Source organism: Oncorhynchus keta, chromosome 9 (genome assembly GCF_023373465.1).
Source record: "Oncorhynchus keta strain PuntledgeMale-10-30-2019 chromosome 9, Oket_V2, whole genome shotgun sequence".
Lineage (NCBI taxonomy): Eukaryota > Metazoa > Chordata > Actinopteri > Salmoniformes > Salmonidae > Oncorhynchus > Oncorhynchus keta.
Genome location: NC_068429.1, coordinates 44,448,783 through 44,464,609, shown reverse-complemented (window position 1 = coordinate 44,464,609; position 15,827 = coordinate 44,448,783). Strand labels below are relative to the sequence as shown.

The following is a 15,827-nucleotide window of genomic DNA, read 5'->3' as shown; positions in this document are numbered from 1 at the left end:
ATGTAGTTGGTTATTTTATTTAGGGCCCGAGTCTACTTCTCCCACTCGTTCATGGTTCCATAAAATTCCATTAAAAAGTTTGGGATTAAAACTCAATTGAAATGTGCTGCTATTCTACAAATCACTTGGATAAATACACGCAGTAAAACGTCGTGCTAAAACAAGCCGTTTCTTTGGCTGGCTTTGAGGCTTTGATAATTATCCAGTGTTTTGTGGAGCCCAACCGACTCATGGCCTCTCGACAGGTCACGCCGCGGGGTGCACCGTGTGTTCTTTTCTCAGCCCTTTCTCCCCTTAAAAAAAAAAAAAAAGGCTTCCACTCGCGCCACACACACGCACACTCAAATTTGCAGCTCAACCTTCCAAGCACCGACTGACACACACCACATTTCTCCCTCTCGCACAAAGCTCATTTGCATTGCCATTATAGCTACTATTATCAGATGGTTTCCCGTTGCAAATCCGAGTCCACAACCGCCGTGGTCTTTCGTTCAGGTTGACCTTATGAATATTCTACGTGAAGGCTCTGAGGAGAAATAGTCCTTTAAATCCCCGCTGTAATCAGCCTATAACTCCAAATCCGATACCCCATTTACATCGATCAGTTTTAAATCACGATATAACACTTTCAAATGCTTATTATTGGCCTATATGGACCGTTATAATAAAACATATGCCATACCATAATAATAACATTGTCAAGCAAATCATTCAAATGCGTGTAACTATTGGGGAATAGGTAAGGATAGACCACATAAGCAACGATGTAAAACAGGTTGTGTATGCTTAGACATGTAGAGCGAGGCATAGTAAACTGTGACCTTATCATTCAACTTCTTTTATCCTGTACTGCAGCAAACAGAAAGATGTCGTTGAAAGGGAAAGTTAGACTTGATAGGTAATAAATGAGTTAAAGTATGCAATCCTTTTATTCATCTGATCTAGTAAGCCAATTAAATACATTTGTTTATGGTTACATTACAGCAAGCCAAATGCATATTTTTATGACAGATTAATTGTCTCAATACCCATTTAGTCTGAAAACATACATTGCAGGATTGAAGCAGCAATTTGTCGGTGAATTTAAAAAAAAAGTTTAAAAGCTGGTACATTATTATGATTCTTGACCAATCACATGCAGAGTTCAAGGCAAAAAAGTATCAGCTCAAGTCCTACTGTCTCTTCTGAATCTATTTGAATGGAGACAGAACTGTAGCAGAATATTAATGACTGTGGCCCTGAAAAGACTCATGCCATCACCATAGAGTCCCTCTCCGTAGATCTTCTCCTCACTCCACAACAAACAAACAAAATCATTCTGGAGGACCAGCACCCATATATAAAAAATAAATAAAAAAACAAGTCGGGGTGCTGATCTAGGATCAGGCCAACTCTGTCCTCATAATTGTAATAATGTAATAAAAATGATCCTAGATCAGGAATTAATACAGGCTGAAGTCTTGGTAAAACATAAATCATAGCATCCCAGCGTTCTTTCAGTGATTGGTTGGTTGGACCGGAGAGGTCTAAGAGTCCAGCGAGTTTTGTTTTGTGGTGGAACAATAGGAGTAGGAGAAAGTGAGGGGAATTGTATGTGGAGGCTGCCTGTGGACATCTACACCCAGTGTTTTCTAACCTCCGTGGAGAGTAGAGATGAATACTACGTTGTCCTTGTCCTGTAGCTCGTACTCCAACTCACCCTTCAGAGAGAGATTTCATTCATTGAATTTATATAAAAGGTGTGTGTGTGTGTGTGTGTGTGTGTGTGTGTGTGTGTGTGTGTGTGTGTGAGACACATGCATGCTAGGGATATTTAATATATATATATATGTTTAAATAAGGAAAGAGAGAGACACACACAAACAGTCAGACATTCACACGTATGCTATAACAGGTAAATAGAAAAGACATGGAGGAAATGGACAAAAGGGAGTGTGGAATTTCTCCTGTTAAAAAAACTAAACAGAAATGGTATCAAAAGTGTGCTCATAAATATATATATATATATATATTTTTTTTAATGCATTTAGTCTCAAAAGACCGGTATAGTTTTTAGATGTACGCTGTAGCATATACCGTGCAAATGAACAGCGTGCGTGAGCTTTTTGTGTTTAGTCTTTTACACCCAACACACACACTCTGTTAGAACACCCACCATCAATTCCCAGTCGGCATCATTGATAAGTACCAAGATCCCAGGCCTCCTATTAAAATCAAGGGGAAAAGACATTGCATTGAACACCACAGAATACCTCAGACACACACAAGTAAGGCAATCTAGTCTGAAGATAATTCTACACGAGGAAGAAAAATGATATAAAAATCACATGCACGTGTTTTACACATCCCAGGAGGATGCGGATCGGGTGTGTGAGATCATGTGCTGTAGACGGGGTGTTGGAGACTGCGGTAGCCCCCTTAACTCTGACTATGGTAGCTGAAGACGTAGCGACATGCGCCACAACTGCAGGTAGTTTATCTTTCCTCTCTTGCTGTACGTATGTAGTTGCCTCCATCCCCACCGCGGTCGGTGAGCTCTCGACGTCACAGAGTCAGATCGGCTACACGCAATGCTCTGATAGGCTGCTTTACCTTCAAAACGCACTTCCCTTTTCAATACTGCATAAAATACATAACCTCCCCTGACATGGCCAGTACACCTTAAAAACATAGTCCCGTCTGACTCAGTTGGTAGGGTTGTGGGTTCGATTCCCACGGGGGACCAGTATGAAAAGCTATGCACTCACTACTGGAAGTCGCTCTAGATAAAAGCGTCTGCTAAATCACTAAAATGTTTTTTAAAAATTAAAGCATTAAAACAGCCTCCACTAATATGGTGCAGCTGTTAAAAATGTCTGTTTTCAGGTTAAAAGAAAATAATCCCAGTTTGGAATACAATGTGACCATACAATGATTAAGAGTAGACAGATCTATAGGTAGTAGCACAGATTTCCTCCCTCTCTCACATGTCCTCCCTTCATTAGCTAGTTACCCCTATAAATAGACCCCTATAAAAAAGGAACAATAAAAGTCTATAATGGGTGAGGAAGACAGGGCATCCACAACTCCTGTCTGTCCGGTAGTATCCATCTCCTTTAATGATGGCTGTGCCTTTCGGACACATTTTGGACAAATATAAACATGTCTGCATCGCTCCTTTCGTAACTGTTTCACCCCAAAAATAATAAACAGTCGATCACTAAAAAAAAATGTATTGCGGTGTGCGTGTGTGTATAATACTCACACAGTATCTCCCTGGACAAAGAGCTCTGGCCGTTCCTTCAGCATGTTCCCTCTGATCCATACCAGCAGCTGCTTCATGTCCCCTACACACACACACGCACACACACACCACACACACACACACACACACACACACACACACAGGTACACAGACAGAAGCAGAGACAGGGGTCAGAGTTCAAGGTGCATGGTCCAGCCCCCAAGTCCCAGCCGGTCGATGTGACGCGACAGAGGGACCAGGGATCACCAGAGATCACGGTGTGTGTGTGTGTGTGTGTGTGTGATGCTGAGGGGGATGGCGAGACAGACGTCTCGAAGCCGGCCATCGCCCTCATTCACCTCTGGGACATTAGGTTTTATATTAGGGTCTCTTGGTAAACAAAGAGGTTAAAATATAAAAGGAGCTTTTAAATGGATAACATCCTGACATATACAATGCTCCACTTCCTAAGTGGAGGTGTCCATGGTATGCATGCAGTGCTGTCCTCGTAAACCCGAAAGGTCCGGTTTCCCAGATTCAGATAAAGCCTATTCCTGGATTAATAACGAAATAAATATTTTCTGTTGATTGAAATTATTTTGTGCCTTTTGAAAGAGAGAAATAATAGCTTAATCTCTGTCCAGGAAACCGCTCCTAAACGGAAATTAGGAATTGATTGACAGAAAAGGCAAAGCCCAAAATAAGGAATTCAAATGATTGTGTCTATATGCATTTGAAAATAAAACACATCTGTGTCTTTTTTTTAAGAACATCAGTGATATTTAAACATTTTCCATGAGTCTGACCTCTGGAGCAATCGGCTGTTGTTTGGGAAAGCGACCTCGCATTAACAATGGCTTGAGCTACTTGAACTGTCAGGCTACAGAGAACAACATATACCGAACCGTCGGGTTACCACACACACACACACACACACACACACACACACACACACACACACACACACACACACACACACACACACACACACACACACACACTCTATAGGCAATTATAATATTCATTCGATACGATTCCATATACTGTAACCTAAGCGTTCATTACTGTCCGTCAACGTGCGTGTGAAAGCAATGTGTGGTTCCTTATAAGAAAAACGATGTGTTCTTATAAGATCATGGCCGTCTGCAGATGTACAGAAGGACAAGGCCTCGCGATGGCATACGAGAGCAGGACCGGGACTGCAGTTTCCCCATATCACAGAAACACACACACACCAGCCTCCCCATCCCTAACACAGCATCATCAGCCTCTCTCACCGGATCCAACCAGTTCGCTCAGTGCTGATATGGATGTGAGAGGGGAGGGAGGGAAAGAGAGAAGGGGAGGAAGAAGCGAAAGGATGTATAAAATAGCAAAGTCTACGCTGCGGTCGGAAATAATATCCGAGGCAGGGCTTTTGATGAAATGTGACGAGGCTTGTGCTCGATGCTCACTAAAGCGTAGAATCATTTCATTATTGCCAATCCCCACTGATGTGCTATTTCAGATCCATAACCTCTGAACAGGGCATGTCACAGAAAGGACGTGTAAAAGAAGCATAGGGGCCAGTCCACAGACAGCCAACCCCCTTGCCCATCAGACAGAGACAGAGAGAAAGCTCTTCACAGAACGAACACCCCTCTTACTCTACACCAGTGACTCTGCGGACATCGATTAGCGGAAACCATGCATGGGAGTCGTGGAACCCAGTCCGTCTAAGACATCGAGGCTCTCTGCTCGTTACAAAACAGTCCTAGTACCTGGGTGTACTGTAGGGTTTGCAGAAGTGTTTGGTGGGGCTTTATATGGCACCTCTGAGGCGTGGGGGGGGGGGGCAGTATCAGGTTAATTGGATGGCTGTCAGACCTCTTCACAAGTGTAATGATTGGCCTACCTTCCTTCCTCCCCCCCTGCCTAGAACCCCCGCTCTCTCTCTCTCCCTCCTCTTCCCCCGCTCCCACTTCCCTCTCGCCAGCACCTATAAAGAAGAGTGATGCAGAGCAAAGGCAATGAATATTGACTTGTACCTCAGCACAGTTCTAAAAAAAGAAGCCAATCACTCCACTCTCATAATTTCACCTTTGTGGGGAGCAAGATACTCTCTACTCTCTCGCAAAAACCGCTGAAGTCTATCGCAACCCCCGCCCCCCCCCCGCCCTGACTGTCGATTTTCCTTCAGAGAGACAGAGGTCAGGGTGGCCGAGGGGGCAGAGATGAAGGTTCTCCTGGACTCTGGTCTGCTTTCGTTGTCCTGGGTCGTACTCATTAGCAACAGAAAACAAGAGTTTCTTATTGGACGAGTTCAGGTAGTCCCTCCCCGATTCAGCCTGTTTTCTGTCGTTTGGTGCCTAGTGAATACGACCCGGTTTGTGTTCCAGCCCACCCATAGGCTGTAGGGGTAGGAGAGCGCAGGTGGGGCGGGCCGAGGATGATGGAGGACAACAATGGAGAGGAGGAGGAAAATGAGGAATGTGCGTCACAGGCTCCATGCAGGTGCATTATGGGATAGCGCTGTCTGGGTCGGAGGGGAGAGGGCGTCTGAACGGCAGGCTCAAAGCATTCCCTCTCTTTTTCCTTCCTCGTAATTCCCCTCGTTCTCTCCGTGCGTTGCACTACTATTGATATGGTGGTTATCTGTGGGTGGGAGGAAATAAATCATCCATCTTGCTGGAGATGTGTGATGGGACATTTTCTGGGATGTGTGTGGGGGGGGGGATCTTAGGCAGGGAGGAATTCAGAGCCAGGGTCATCAATCACTCACAGGGGTTAAAGAGAAATATTGAGGATTCAGAAAGGGATTATCTCTCACACACACACAGAGGTCCAGCGGACAGCAGATCAACAAGGTCATCCTAGGCTCGCATTCTCTGCTCTGGCCAACTTTTGTGTTAAGGTTGTCCTGGAAACTACACTGCCACGGAGACCAAATCTTTGTTTGTAGGAGGTCAGAACAACCCAAACGACTCCTATCAATCCCTCACAGTTCTACTATGGGGTCTAGCAGGGGAGTGAACATTCACACACTTCAACACGGTCACTCACACACAGTCATTGGCAGACACACATATCGACAAACAAACCAAAGAAGAAAAAAATACAATACGTTCTGACGCACACCACACACCTACACTACCGCTCAAACGTTTGGGGTCACTTAGAAATGTCCTTGTTATCCATTAAAACATACATGAAATGAGTTGCAAAATGAATAGGAAATATAGTCAAGGTTATAAACAAGGTTTTAAATAATGACAAGGTTATAAATAATGATTTTTAATTGAAATAATAATTGTGTCCTTCAAACTTCGCTTTTGTCAAAGAATCCTCAAATTGTAGCAATTACAGCCTTGCAAGACCTTTGGCATTCTAGTTGTCAATTTATTGGAGGTAATCTGAAGATATTTCACCCCATGCTTCCTGAAGCACCTCCCATAAATTGGATTGGCTTGATGGGCACTTCTTACGTACCATACGGTCAAGCTGCTCCCACTACAGCTCAATAGGGTTGAGATCCGGTGACTGTGCTGGCCACTCCATTATAGACAGAATACCAGCTGACTGATTCTTCCCTAAATAGCTATTGCATAGTTTGGAGCTGTGCTTTGGGTCATTGTCCTGTTGTAGGAGGAAATTGGCTCCAATTAAGTGCCGTCCACAGGGTAGGGCATGGTGTTGCAAAATGGAGTGACAGCCTTCCTTCTTCAAGATCCCTTTTACCCTGTACAAATATCCCACTTTACCACCACCAAACCACCCCCAGACCATCACATTAACTCCACTATGCTTGACAGATGGCGTCAAGCACACCTCCCATCATCTTTTCTGCGTCTCACAAATGTTCTTCATGATCCGAACACCTCAAACTTAGATTTGTCTGTCCATAACACTTTTTTCCAATCTTCCTCTGTCCAGTGTCTGTGTTATTTTGCCCATCTTAATCTTTTATTTTTATAGGCCAGTCTGAGATATGGCTTTTTCTTTGCAACTCTGCCTAGAAGGCCAGCATCCCGGAGTCGCTTCTTCACTGTTGAAGTTGAGACTGGTGTTTTGCGGGTACTATTTCATGAAGCTCAGTTGAGGACTTGTGAGGTGTCTGTTTCTCAAACTAGACACGAATGTACTTGTCCTCTTGCTCAGTTGTGCACCGGGGCCTCCCACTCCTCTTTCCTTTCTATGCTGGTTAGAGCCAGTTTGCGCTGTTCTGTGAAGGGAGTAGTACACAGCGTTGTACGAGATCTTCAGTTTCTTGGCAATTTCTCGCATGGAATAGCCTTCATTTCACAGAAAAAGAACAGACTGACGAGTTTCAGAAGAACGTTCTTTGTTTCTGGCCATTTTGAGCCTATAATCGAACCCACAAATGCTGATGCTCCAGATACTCAACTAGCCTAAAGAAGGTCAGTTTTAGTGCTTCTTTAATCAGCAAAACAGTTTTCAGCTGTGCTAACATAACTGCAAAAGGGTTTTCTAATGACAAATTAGCCTTTTAAAATGATAAACTTGGATTAACGTGCCATTGGAACACAGGAGTGATGGAGGCTGATAATGGGACTCTGTACGCCTATGTAGATATTCCATTAAAACATCTGCTGTTTCTAGCTACAATAGTAATTTACAACATTAACAATGTCTACACTGTATATTTGATGTTATTTTAAATGGACAAAACAATTGCTTTTCTTTCAAAAACAAGGACATTTCTAAGTGACCACAAACGTTTGAACGGGAGTGTGCTAAAAAGGATATGACAAAACAGGACGCAAAAAAAGATGTGCCTTTAGCCTCCACTATAAAAACATTTTCCACCGTCCCTCCTCCTACTTTGGTTCTGTTTATGAATAGAATGATTTCAATGTCACTGATTTATCTAGATCTAGACCCGAGATGACTCTGAGGTGCTGTACTATGAATGAAAGGAGTATATCACAGGGGATGACTCTGAGGTGCTGTACTATGAATGAAAGGAGTATATCACAGGGGATGACTCTGAGGTGCTGTACTATGAATGAAAGGAGTATATCACAGGGGATGACTCTGAGGTGCTGTACTATGAATGAAAGGAGTATATCACAGGGGATGACTCTGAGGTGCTGTACTATGAATGAAAGGAGTATATCACAGGAGATGACTCGGAGGTGCTGTACTATGAATGAAAGGAGTATATCACAGGAGATGACTGAGGTGCTGTACTATGAATGAAAGGAGTATATCACAGGGGATGACTCTGAGGTGCTGTACTATGAATGAAAGGAGTATATCACAGGAGATGACTCGGAGGTGCTGTACTATGAATGAAAGGAGTATATCACAGGGGATGGCTCGGAGGTGCTGTACTATGAATGAAAGGAGTATATCACAGGAGATGGCTCTGAGGTGCTGTACTATGAATGAAAAGAGTAAATCACAGGAGATGACTGAGGTGCTGTACTATGAATGAAAGGAGTAAAACCAGTTGAGTGTGTTGAGCTGCAGTTCCATTGCAGTAGGCCTCCTCCTCCGGGGATGAGCTCGACAGTTTTAGGAGACCTTTTCCTCCATTCTACCTACTTTCACTTCCCTATTTCCACCAGGAGAGCACAGGAACAGGTGGATAGAGAGAGGAAACAGGGCCCCTAGTCCATCCCGCCAACCCCCCAAAATTATTTTACACAAAAAGAACTTGGAGGCTTTGTCACAATTGTCCCCAAATACCCAAATACCCCTTCCTGGGCCCCCTTCCTTCTTCTTCTTTTCCTCCACAGCCACCCCTAACTCTCCTTTCCTCCCTGACTCTGCGTTGTGGATGGAAGACCCATCAACAGTATCACTGGCTGCATTTACAAGTGAATGAGGCCTAATAATGGAACAGTTAGGAGAAGAATGGGTCGAGGCCCGGGGTGGCTCACAGATGTTGGTGGTGCTGGAGAGGGAATTAAGGAGGGGGCTCCAACACCATGGTTACTGAGGAAAGACCGGAATGAGAGAGGGGAGATGAGGGGGGTGAGTGGACTGTTTTATACCCGATTTTCAATGGAGAAGGGGGGGTTGGCCGAACTGAGGGGCCAAGGCAACCAGACAGGCAGGCAGGCCACTGGCTAGCATGGCCAGCTCAACAGCTGTCCAGGCACCATGTGAACAAGGGCTGAGAGAGGTCAGAGAGAGAGTGATGGAGGGGAGAGAAGGGAGAGGGCAGACGCAAGGACAACAGTGGTGGGAGAGAGAGATGGATGCAGGAGAAAGAGAGAGAGCAGAAAGATAGAGCAGCATGATTTAGTAGGATTTGTACTGGGGTTTTGTGTCTGCATATTAGCTCCCGCTGAGTAGGGGCCATAAGAGCGGCTAACGCACAACCCCCTCCTCCCTTTTAGCCGGCATTAGAGGAGAAAGGGAGGAGATATATTGAACTAATGAAGTCATCTATGCACGTGACAGTTGAGTTTTGTTTAGTCACATGGAAGAGAAAGGCTATTTTCTCAGGATCAATTAAGAGGGGGAGGGGAGGCAATCAGAGGAGGCAGAAATACCACACCTCCATCATCCTTCAGTCACTGAATTTAAACTGAATTCAGTTAGTGGTCTGTTTTAAAACAGAACTGTGCAGAATCAGTCTGTACTGCATAATCAGGGCCTATCCTTGGCTTGAAGTAATGTCTCTTAAAAAATATATATAGTAAATAAAAGTAAATATTCATTGACAATTGACCAACAAAAATGTTCCTCAACAATTTGTACTCACAGGGTTCTGATTGGTTGGGCAGGGTCACATGATGCTCCTTCACGCTGCCAAACAGTAGCTCCGCCCCTCCCCTAGGAAGTAAAGGGCATTTAATTACATATCTGTTCCATAGTTATCACATAGGTTGGTAGAGTAACTTTGCAGTGTCATATTGAATTGGTCAAATAAAAAGTGCAGCCAGGGTGGTATTAGATTGACATAATCTGGAATTAGAGGGCATGGTGGCGAGTTAATCCCCGAGGAAAGGAGAACAGGCTGTGGAGACTAGACACACTGAAGAATAGGAGAAGATATGGTCAAGAAAAAAGGGAAGAATAGAGATGGGGAGAGAGGTGAGACACTGAAGAATAGGGAGATGGGGCTCCCCTGCAGTGAACGAGTGTGTGGCATCGGACGCCAGCAGAGATAATTCAATAAAGCACGAGTGGACGCTTATCATATCACAGCTGTGAGCCTCCCCTTCAGACCGTTACGACAGGTCCCACTGGCCTCCCTCAACAAGGACAGAGACAGACATCCGAGAGGCGACTGAAAGCCACCACCCAAGTATAGGGACAATAAGAAGACCATCTATTTGCGAGGGACTAGGCTATAAACAGTGCATTTGGAAAGTATTCAGATCCCTTGACTTTCCCCACATGTTGTTACGTTACAGCCTTATTTAAAAAATAACAATAATAATCCTCAATCAATCTACACACAATACCCCATAATGACAAAGCAAAAACAGTTGTAACATTTTTTGCTAATAAAAAATGAACTATCACATTTACTTAAGTATTCAGACCCTTTACTGAGTACTTTGTTGAAGCACCTTTGGCAGCGATTACAGCCTCCAGTCTTCTTGGGTATGTCGCTATAAGCTTGGCACACCAGTATTTGGGGAGTTTGGATGGTTGGATGGAGAGCATCACTGCACAGCTATTTTCAGGTCTCTCCAGAGATGTTTGATCGGGTTCAAGTCTGGGCTCTGGCTGGGCCACTCAAGGACATTCAGAGACTTGTCCCGAAGCGTTGTCTTGGCTTTGTGCTTAGGGTCGTTCTCCTGTTGGAACGTGAACCTTCACCCCTGTCTGAGGTCCCTTGTGCTCTGGAGCTGGGTTTCACAAGGATTTCCTAACTAGTCTCCCAGTCCTTATAGCTGAAAAACATCCCCCCAGCATGATGCTGCCAACACCATGCTTCACCATAAGGATGGTGCCAGGTTTCCTCCAGACGAGACGTTTGGCATTCAAGCCAAATAATTCAATATTGGTTTCATCAGACCAGAGAATCTTGTTTCTCATGGTCTCAGTCTTTTAGGTGCCTTTTGGCAAACTCCAAGCGGGCTGTCATGTGCTTTTTATTGAGGAGTGGCTTCCGTCTGGCCACTCTACCATAAAGGCCTGATTGGTGGAGTGCTGCAGAGATGGTTGTCCTTCTGAAAGGTTCTTCTGAAGCTCTGTCAGAGTGACCATCGGGTTCTTGGTAACCTCCCCTCATATCTCAATTTTTTTTAAACTTATTCACAATATACACTATATGACCAAAGGTATGTGGACACCTGCTCGTCGAACATCTCATTCCAAAATCATGGGCATTAATATGCAGTTGTTCCTCCCTTTGGTGCAATAACAGCCTCCACTCTTCTAGGAAAGCTTTCCACTAGATGTGGAACATTGATACATACAGGGACTTGCTTCCATTCAGCCACAAGAGCATTAGGGAGGTCAGGCACTGATGTTGGGCGATTAGACCTGGCCCGAAGTCTGCATTCTAATTAACTCCATCTGACACCTTTAAGGTTGAGGTCAGGGCTCTGTGCAGGCCAGTCAAGTTCTTACACACCGATCTCAACAAACCATTTCTGTACGGACCTAGCTTTGTGCACAGGAGCATTGTCATGCTGAAACAGTTGCCACAAAGTTGGCAGCACAGAACTGTCTAGAATGTCAATGTATGCTGTAGCATTAAGATTTCCCTTCACTGGAACTAAGGGGTGTAGCCCGAACCATGAAAAACAGCCCCAGACCATTATTCCTCCTCCACCAAATTTTACAGTTGATACTATGCATTCAAGCAGGTAGCGTGAGATGGTGAAGCATCACTCCAGAGAACGCGCTTCCTCTGCTCCAGAGTCCAATGGCGGCGAGCTTGACACCACTCCAGCCAACCCTTGGCATGGTGATCTTAGGCTTGTGTGTGGCTGCTCGGCCATGGAAACCCATTTCATGAAGCTCCCGGCGAACAGTTATTGTGCTGACGTTGATTCCAGAGGCAGTTAGGAACTCGGTAGTGAGTGTTGCAACCGAGGACAGAAGATGTTTACACGCTACGCGCTTCAGAACTCGGTGTTCCCGTTCTGTGAGCTTGTGTGGTCTACCACTTCGCAGCTGAGCAGTTGTTGCTCCTAAACGTTTCCACTTCACAATAACAGCACTTACAGTTGACCGGGGCAGCTCTAGCAGGGCAGAAATTTGACGAACTGACTTGTTGGAAAGGTGGCATCCTATGACGGTGTCACGTTGAAAGTCACCGAGCCATTCAGTACAGGCCATTTTAATGTCAGCAACGGGTGTGGCTGAAATAGCCAAATTCACTCATTTGAAAGGGCGTCCACATACTTCTGGCCCTATATATATATATATATAATATATATATTTATATATATAAATAAATGCTTAGTTGCACAATTAAAGCTAAATACACTGCATTTAAACAGCCAGCAATTATCTAATGAATTCAAAACTTGGAAAATTATACCTAAGCTAAATAAAACCATTCTAAAACCACTAATTATTTAATCAAAATAGTTTAACCTGTTTTTTCTTTTTTGCAATAATGACTGATCTGGCTTTCAAGTCTGTTCATGAAACTGCTTTTTGTTACAAATGTATCCAGAACCATGCAGACCGCCACCAATAATGTCCTACTTCTTTTAGTGGGCATTATAGAAAATGAACACAGGTCTCATAAACAATATCTCAAGAACAAGCCCACGTGCTAGTGCATAGCCAGCTAATATTTAGATTTCAAGTTCAGCCAACTTTGATCTATTTCATAGCTGACTATGCTATGAACACACCCACCTGTCCGTCTCCAACTGTTTGAGCAGCATGCTAGCCTGTCCACTTTGTTTAGACGTTGAAATCAAGTGGAGAACGAGTTGCTAATTCCTTATGTGCATGTGTGTGTCTATGTTCATTGCACATTGATAAAACACAGACTAGATAGCGAACACATAACAGTCGGTGGCTAAAATGCTGACAATGGTACATGGTGCCACATTGCCTTGCGACAGAAACGTTTATTTGATATATCGCCCAGCTCTACCGTCAACCCATGTAGTAAGCAGATAGTGAACACATCCTAGTAAACAGACCAGCAGTGACTAGCCTGCCAGCATAAGACAAACATTAGTCACCTCTCTCCCTGCATGAAAGAGAGAGGAGCGTTAATGACATTTCAAACGTCTTTCTCTTTTGAAACTTGTGTGTGTGTGTGTGTTTAATGTTAACGGTTAATATGCAAAATGCCAGAGCAAGTGAAATAAACAATGTAAACATATGAGCGCGCAAGAGATAGAACGAGAGCAAGTCAAGTGCAAAGATAGGGTGAGCACAAGAGATAGAAAGGGCACCGATCAGAGAGCGACAGAAGCAAAGATAGACTGTGTGTGTGTTTGGCTGCTGCAGGTGCAGGCCGGGCCATTATAAAGAGAGCTCACATCGCCTGGAGAATGCAGAGTTGTCATTCAGATGCTCTGGTGCGGAGCTGGCCTAGAGCCCAGTATATCTATGCAAAGGGAGATCGAGCGAGAGAAGCACGCCTAGTAATGAATCACTCACTCTCTGGGGTCAACGAGTTTCAAGCAAACACTGTGTTTGCTCATCTTACGACAACATTTTAAAGCATTCATCCCGATCCTATATAGTCTATGACAGAGAACTGCATTTATCCTATGTACGATTGAGCAAAGTTCCTGTATGCCTACTGGAACACTCACTCACTGGGGTTAACCAGTTCTCTCAGTCTCAAACACTACTCCTCTCATCTCCTACAACAGCTTAAAGCATTCATTCCTCTCCCTATATGACAAGACAAATGTTGTCATCTCATGGCAGCCCAGTCAGGACAGAATAAATTATTTTAGGCTACAATCACAGACGTCCTGTATGCATTTTCTGAGTGCAGTGTTTCACACACTGTGAAGCAGTATTCTTTTACAGAATGCAAACACTGTAATTAGATGTGACAATTGCTGCTGCATAACAGTCAGAGAAGTGATGCCCTCAGTTGAGTCGTGCACTAGCTTGTGACAGCACCCTTGAGGTACCTGTCCAGAAATGCTTCTTTAATTTTCATTCGTATTACTGCACAGTTGCTAGTGTTAGATAACTTGTTTGTCTGCTCAGGGTGTAATTTCTCAAAAATACGAAATGATCGATTTTTGAGACCTTAGTCACGGACAGACTAGCTCTGGTCCACGCGCTTGAGGCAGTATGTGAGTACCGGAGCTAATCTCTTGACATACACCCTACACTATTTAAAAAATATATTTTTAAAGATTTACACCCTGCACTCTAGCAACATCTTTACTTTGTGAGTTGTGAAAGTACATTAATTGTAAAAATAAAAAAAAGTCAACAATTTGTCGTCGCGAGATGAACCAGAACAAAGCTAGTAATTCGCGATCATCTATTCCTAAACGCAGCAACCTAGCTAGCGAGATAACTGGCATTAGTTTGTTAAACTATAGTCATGCATTGGTTTAGCGTGGACGTTAGTTTGCGACTGCACGAGTCATTCTCTCATGCACTGTAGCGCTAGCGACACATTTGCGATAGTTAAAAGCAACAATGTATTTCCTGCCTTTTGAAAGTAATACGACGACTGGGAACAGACGACGTCTTGTTAAATGTGTTTGAAAATGTTCAAAGGTTACGTCAAACGAACAAGAAAAACGTATTTTATACCAACCCAAACTCTAGGTGTATCGCTATGGGCGCCGCCATATTGTTGTCACCGGAAGTTTACACACCAGCGCTGGAAGTGACGCTGTACAATGATCTTCTCCTCTTTGAAAAAATGCTTTCAATCCCAAATACTACACTTCTAGTGTTACATTTATTGTTGCCTATCCCAGCATTGTCTGTTGAAAATTAAGATGTAAGTCTGAAATAAGCTTTTTTTTCTTTGCCTTTTTGTTTAGGGATATTTATAATAGTCTACTAGTTGAATGGAGGTAACAATATCTGACTAACTGTCTCATAACTACACCACGTGCAACAAAATGAGAAAACTCATACGTTATGTTTTGAGAAATATGGGTGGTTGAAGTAGTAGTAGGTGTGTGTGTGTGCGTGCCATGTCAAAGGCGCAACCCCCCTCCCCTGTCCTCTCTGTCATTGGTGACAGCCCTTTCCCGATATGGGTGGGGGAGATTGAATTGCAAATCTCCTGCCTTCTGTTAGCGTCCAAGGCTGCGGTGGCCCTTTCCAGTCGCCATTCATGTGGTAATGAGAAAATCCAGGAGTAGAGGCTGGGTGGATGAGTGAGGATGCTGGGAGGGGGTTCAGAAAACGGGGGAAACGTAGACTGCAGACTGACTGATGTCCAGAGAAAAGGAGATCACAGACTGACTGATGTCCAGGGGAGTGAACAAGACATCCTCTAGGGCTAAACAAGCACGATCCTTTTAGGGACCTATAATTATATACAGGCAAGATTTAACTTTGGTTTTTGTAGCCGGTGGAACTGTCCCGACTCTCCTCACAACTCAATGCTTCCAATCCGAAAATTGTGAACACCTCATGTAACACTTGGTTTACAGGGCCAGACCAAACTAATTACATATTTGCAGACTAGTTTTAACAATATTATAGAGTGACACAGACATTTGGACTACTG

General features: G+C 44.0%; 1 protein-coding gene across 1 annotated transcript; it reads right to left on the bottom strand.

Moving 5' to 3' along the window:
- Positions 1 to 906: 906 nt before the first annotated feature.
- urm1 (ubiquitin related modifier 1) lies at positions 907 to 15,050 on the bottom strand. The gene is made up of 5 exons (XM_035776740.2): positions 14,898 to 15,050; positions 9,939 to 10,009; positions 3,245 to 3,326; positions 2,156 to 2,204; positions 907 to 1,700 (listed from the first exon to the last, which is right to left on the bottom strand). The coding sequence occupies exons 1-5, from the start codon at positions 14,930 to 14,932 to the stop codon at positions 1,632 to 1,634; spliced, it is 306 nt and encodes a 101-aa protein (XP_035632633.1). The 5' UTR covers positions 14,933 to 15,050; the 3' UTR covers positions 907 to 1,631.
- Between the last annotated feature and the right edge of the window lie 777 nt (positions 15,051 to 15,827).

Bases quoted from the DNA above. Each gene is read 5' to 3' on its own strand.
- urm1 (XM_035776740.2), bottom strand. From the start codon at position 14,932: ATGGCGGCGCCCATAGCGATACACCTAGAGTTTGG. The intron at 10,010-14,897 runs GTTGGTATAAAA...TTTACTTCCTAG, and splicing joins GCGATACACCTAGAGTTTGG to GGGAGGGGCGGAGCTACTGT. The intron at 3,327-9,938 runs GTGAGTACAAAT...GTGTGTGTGTAG, and splicing joins GCCCAACCAATCAGAACCCT to GGGACATGAAGCAGCTGCTG.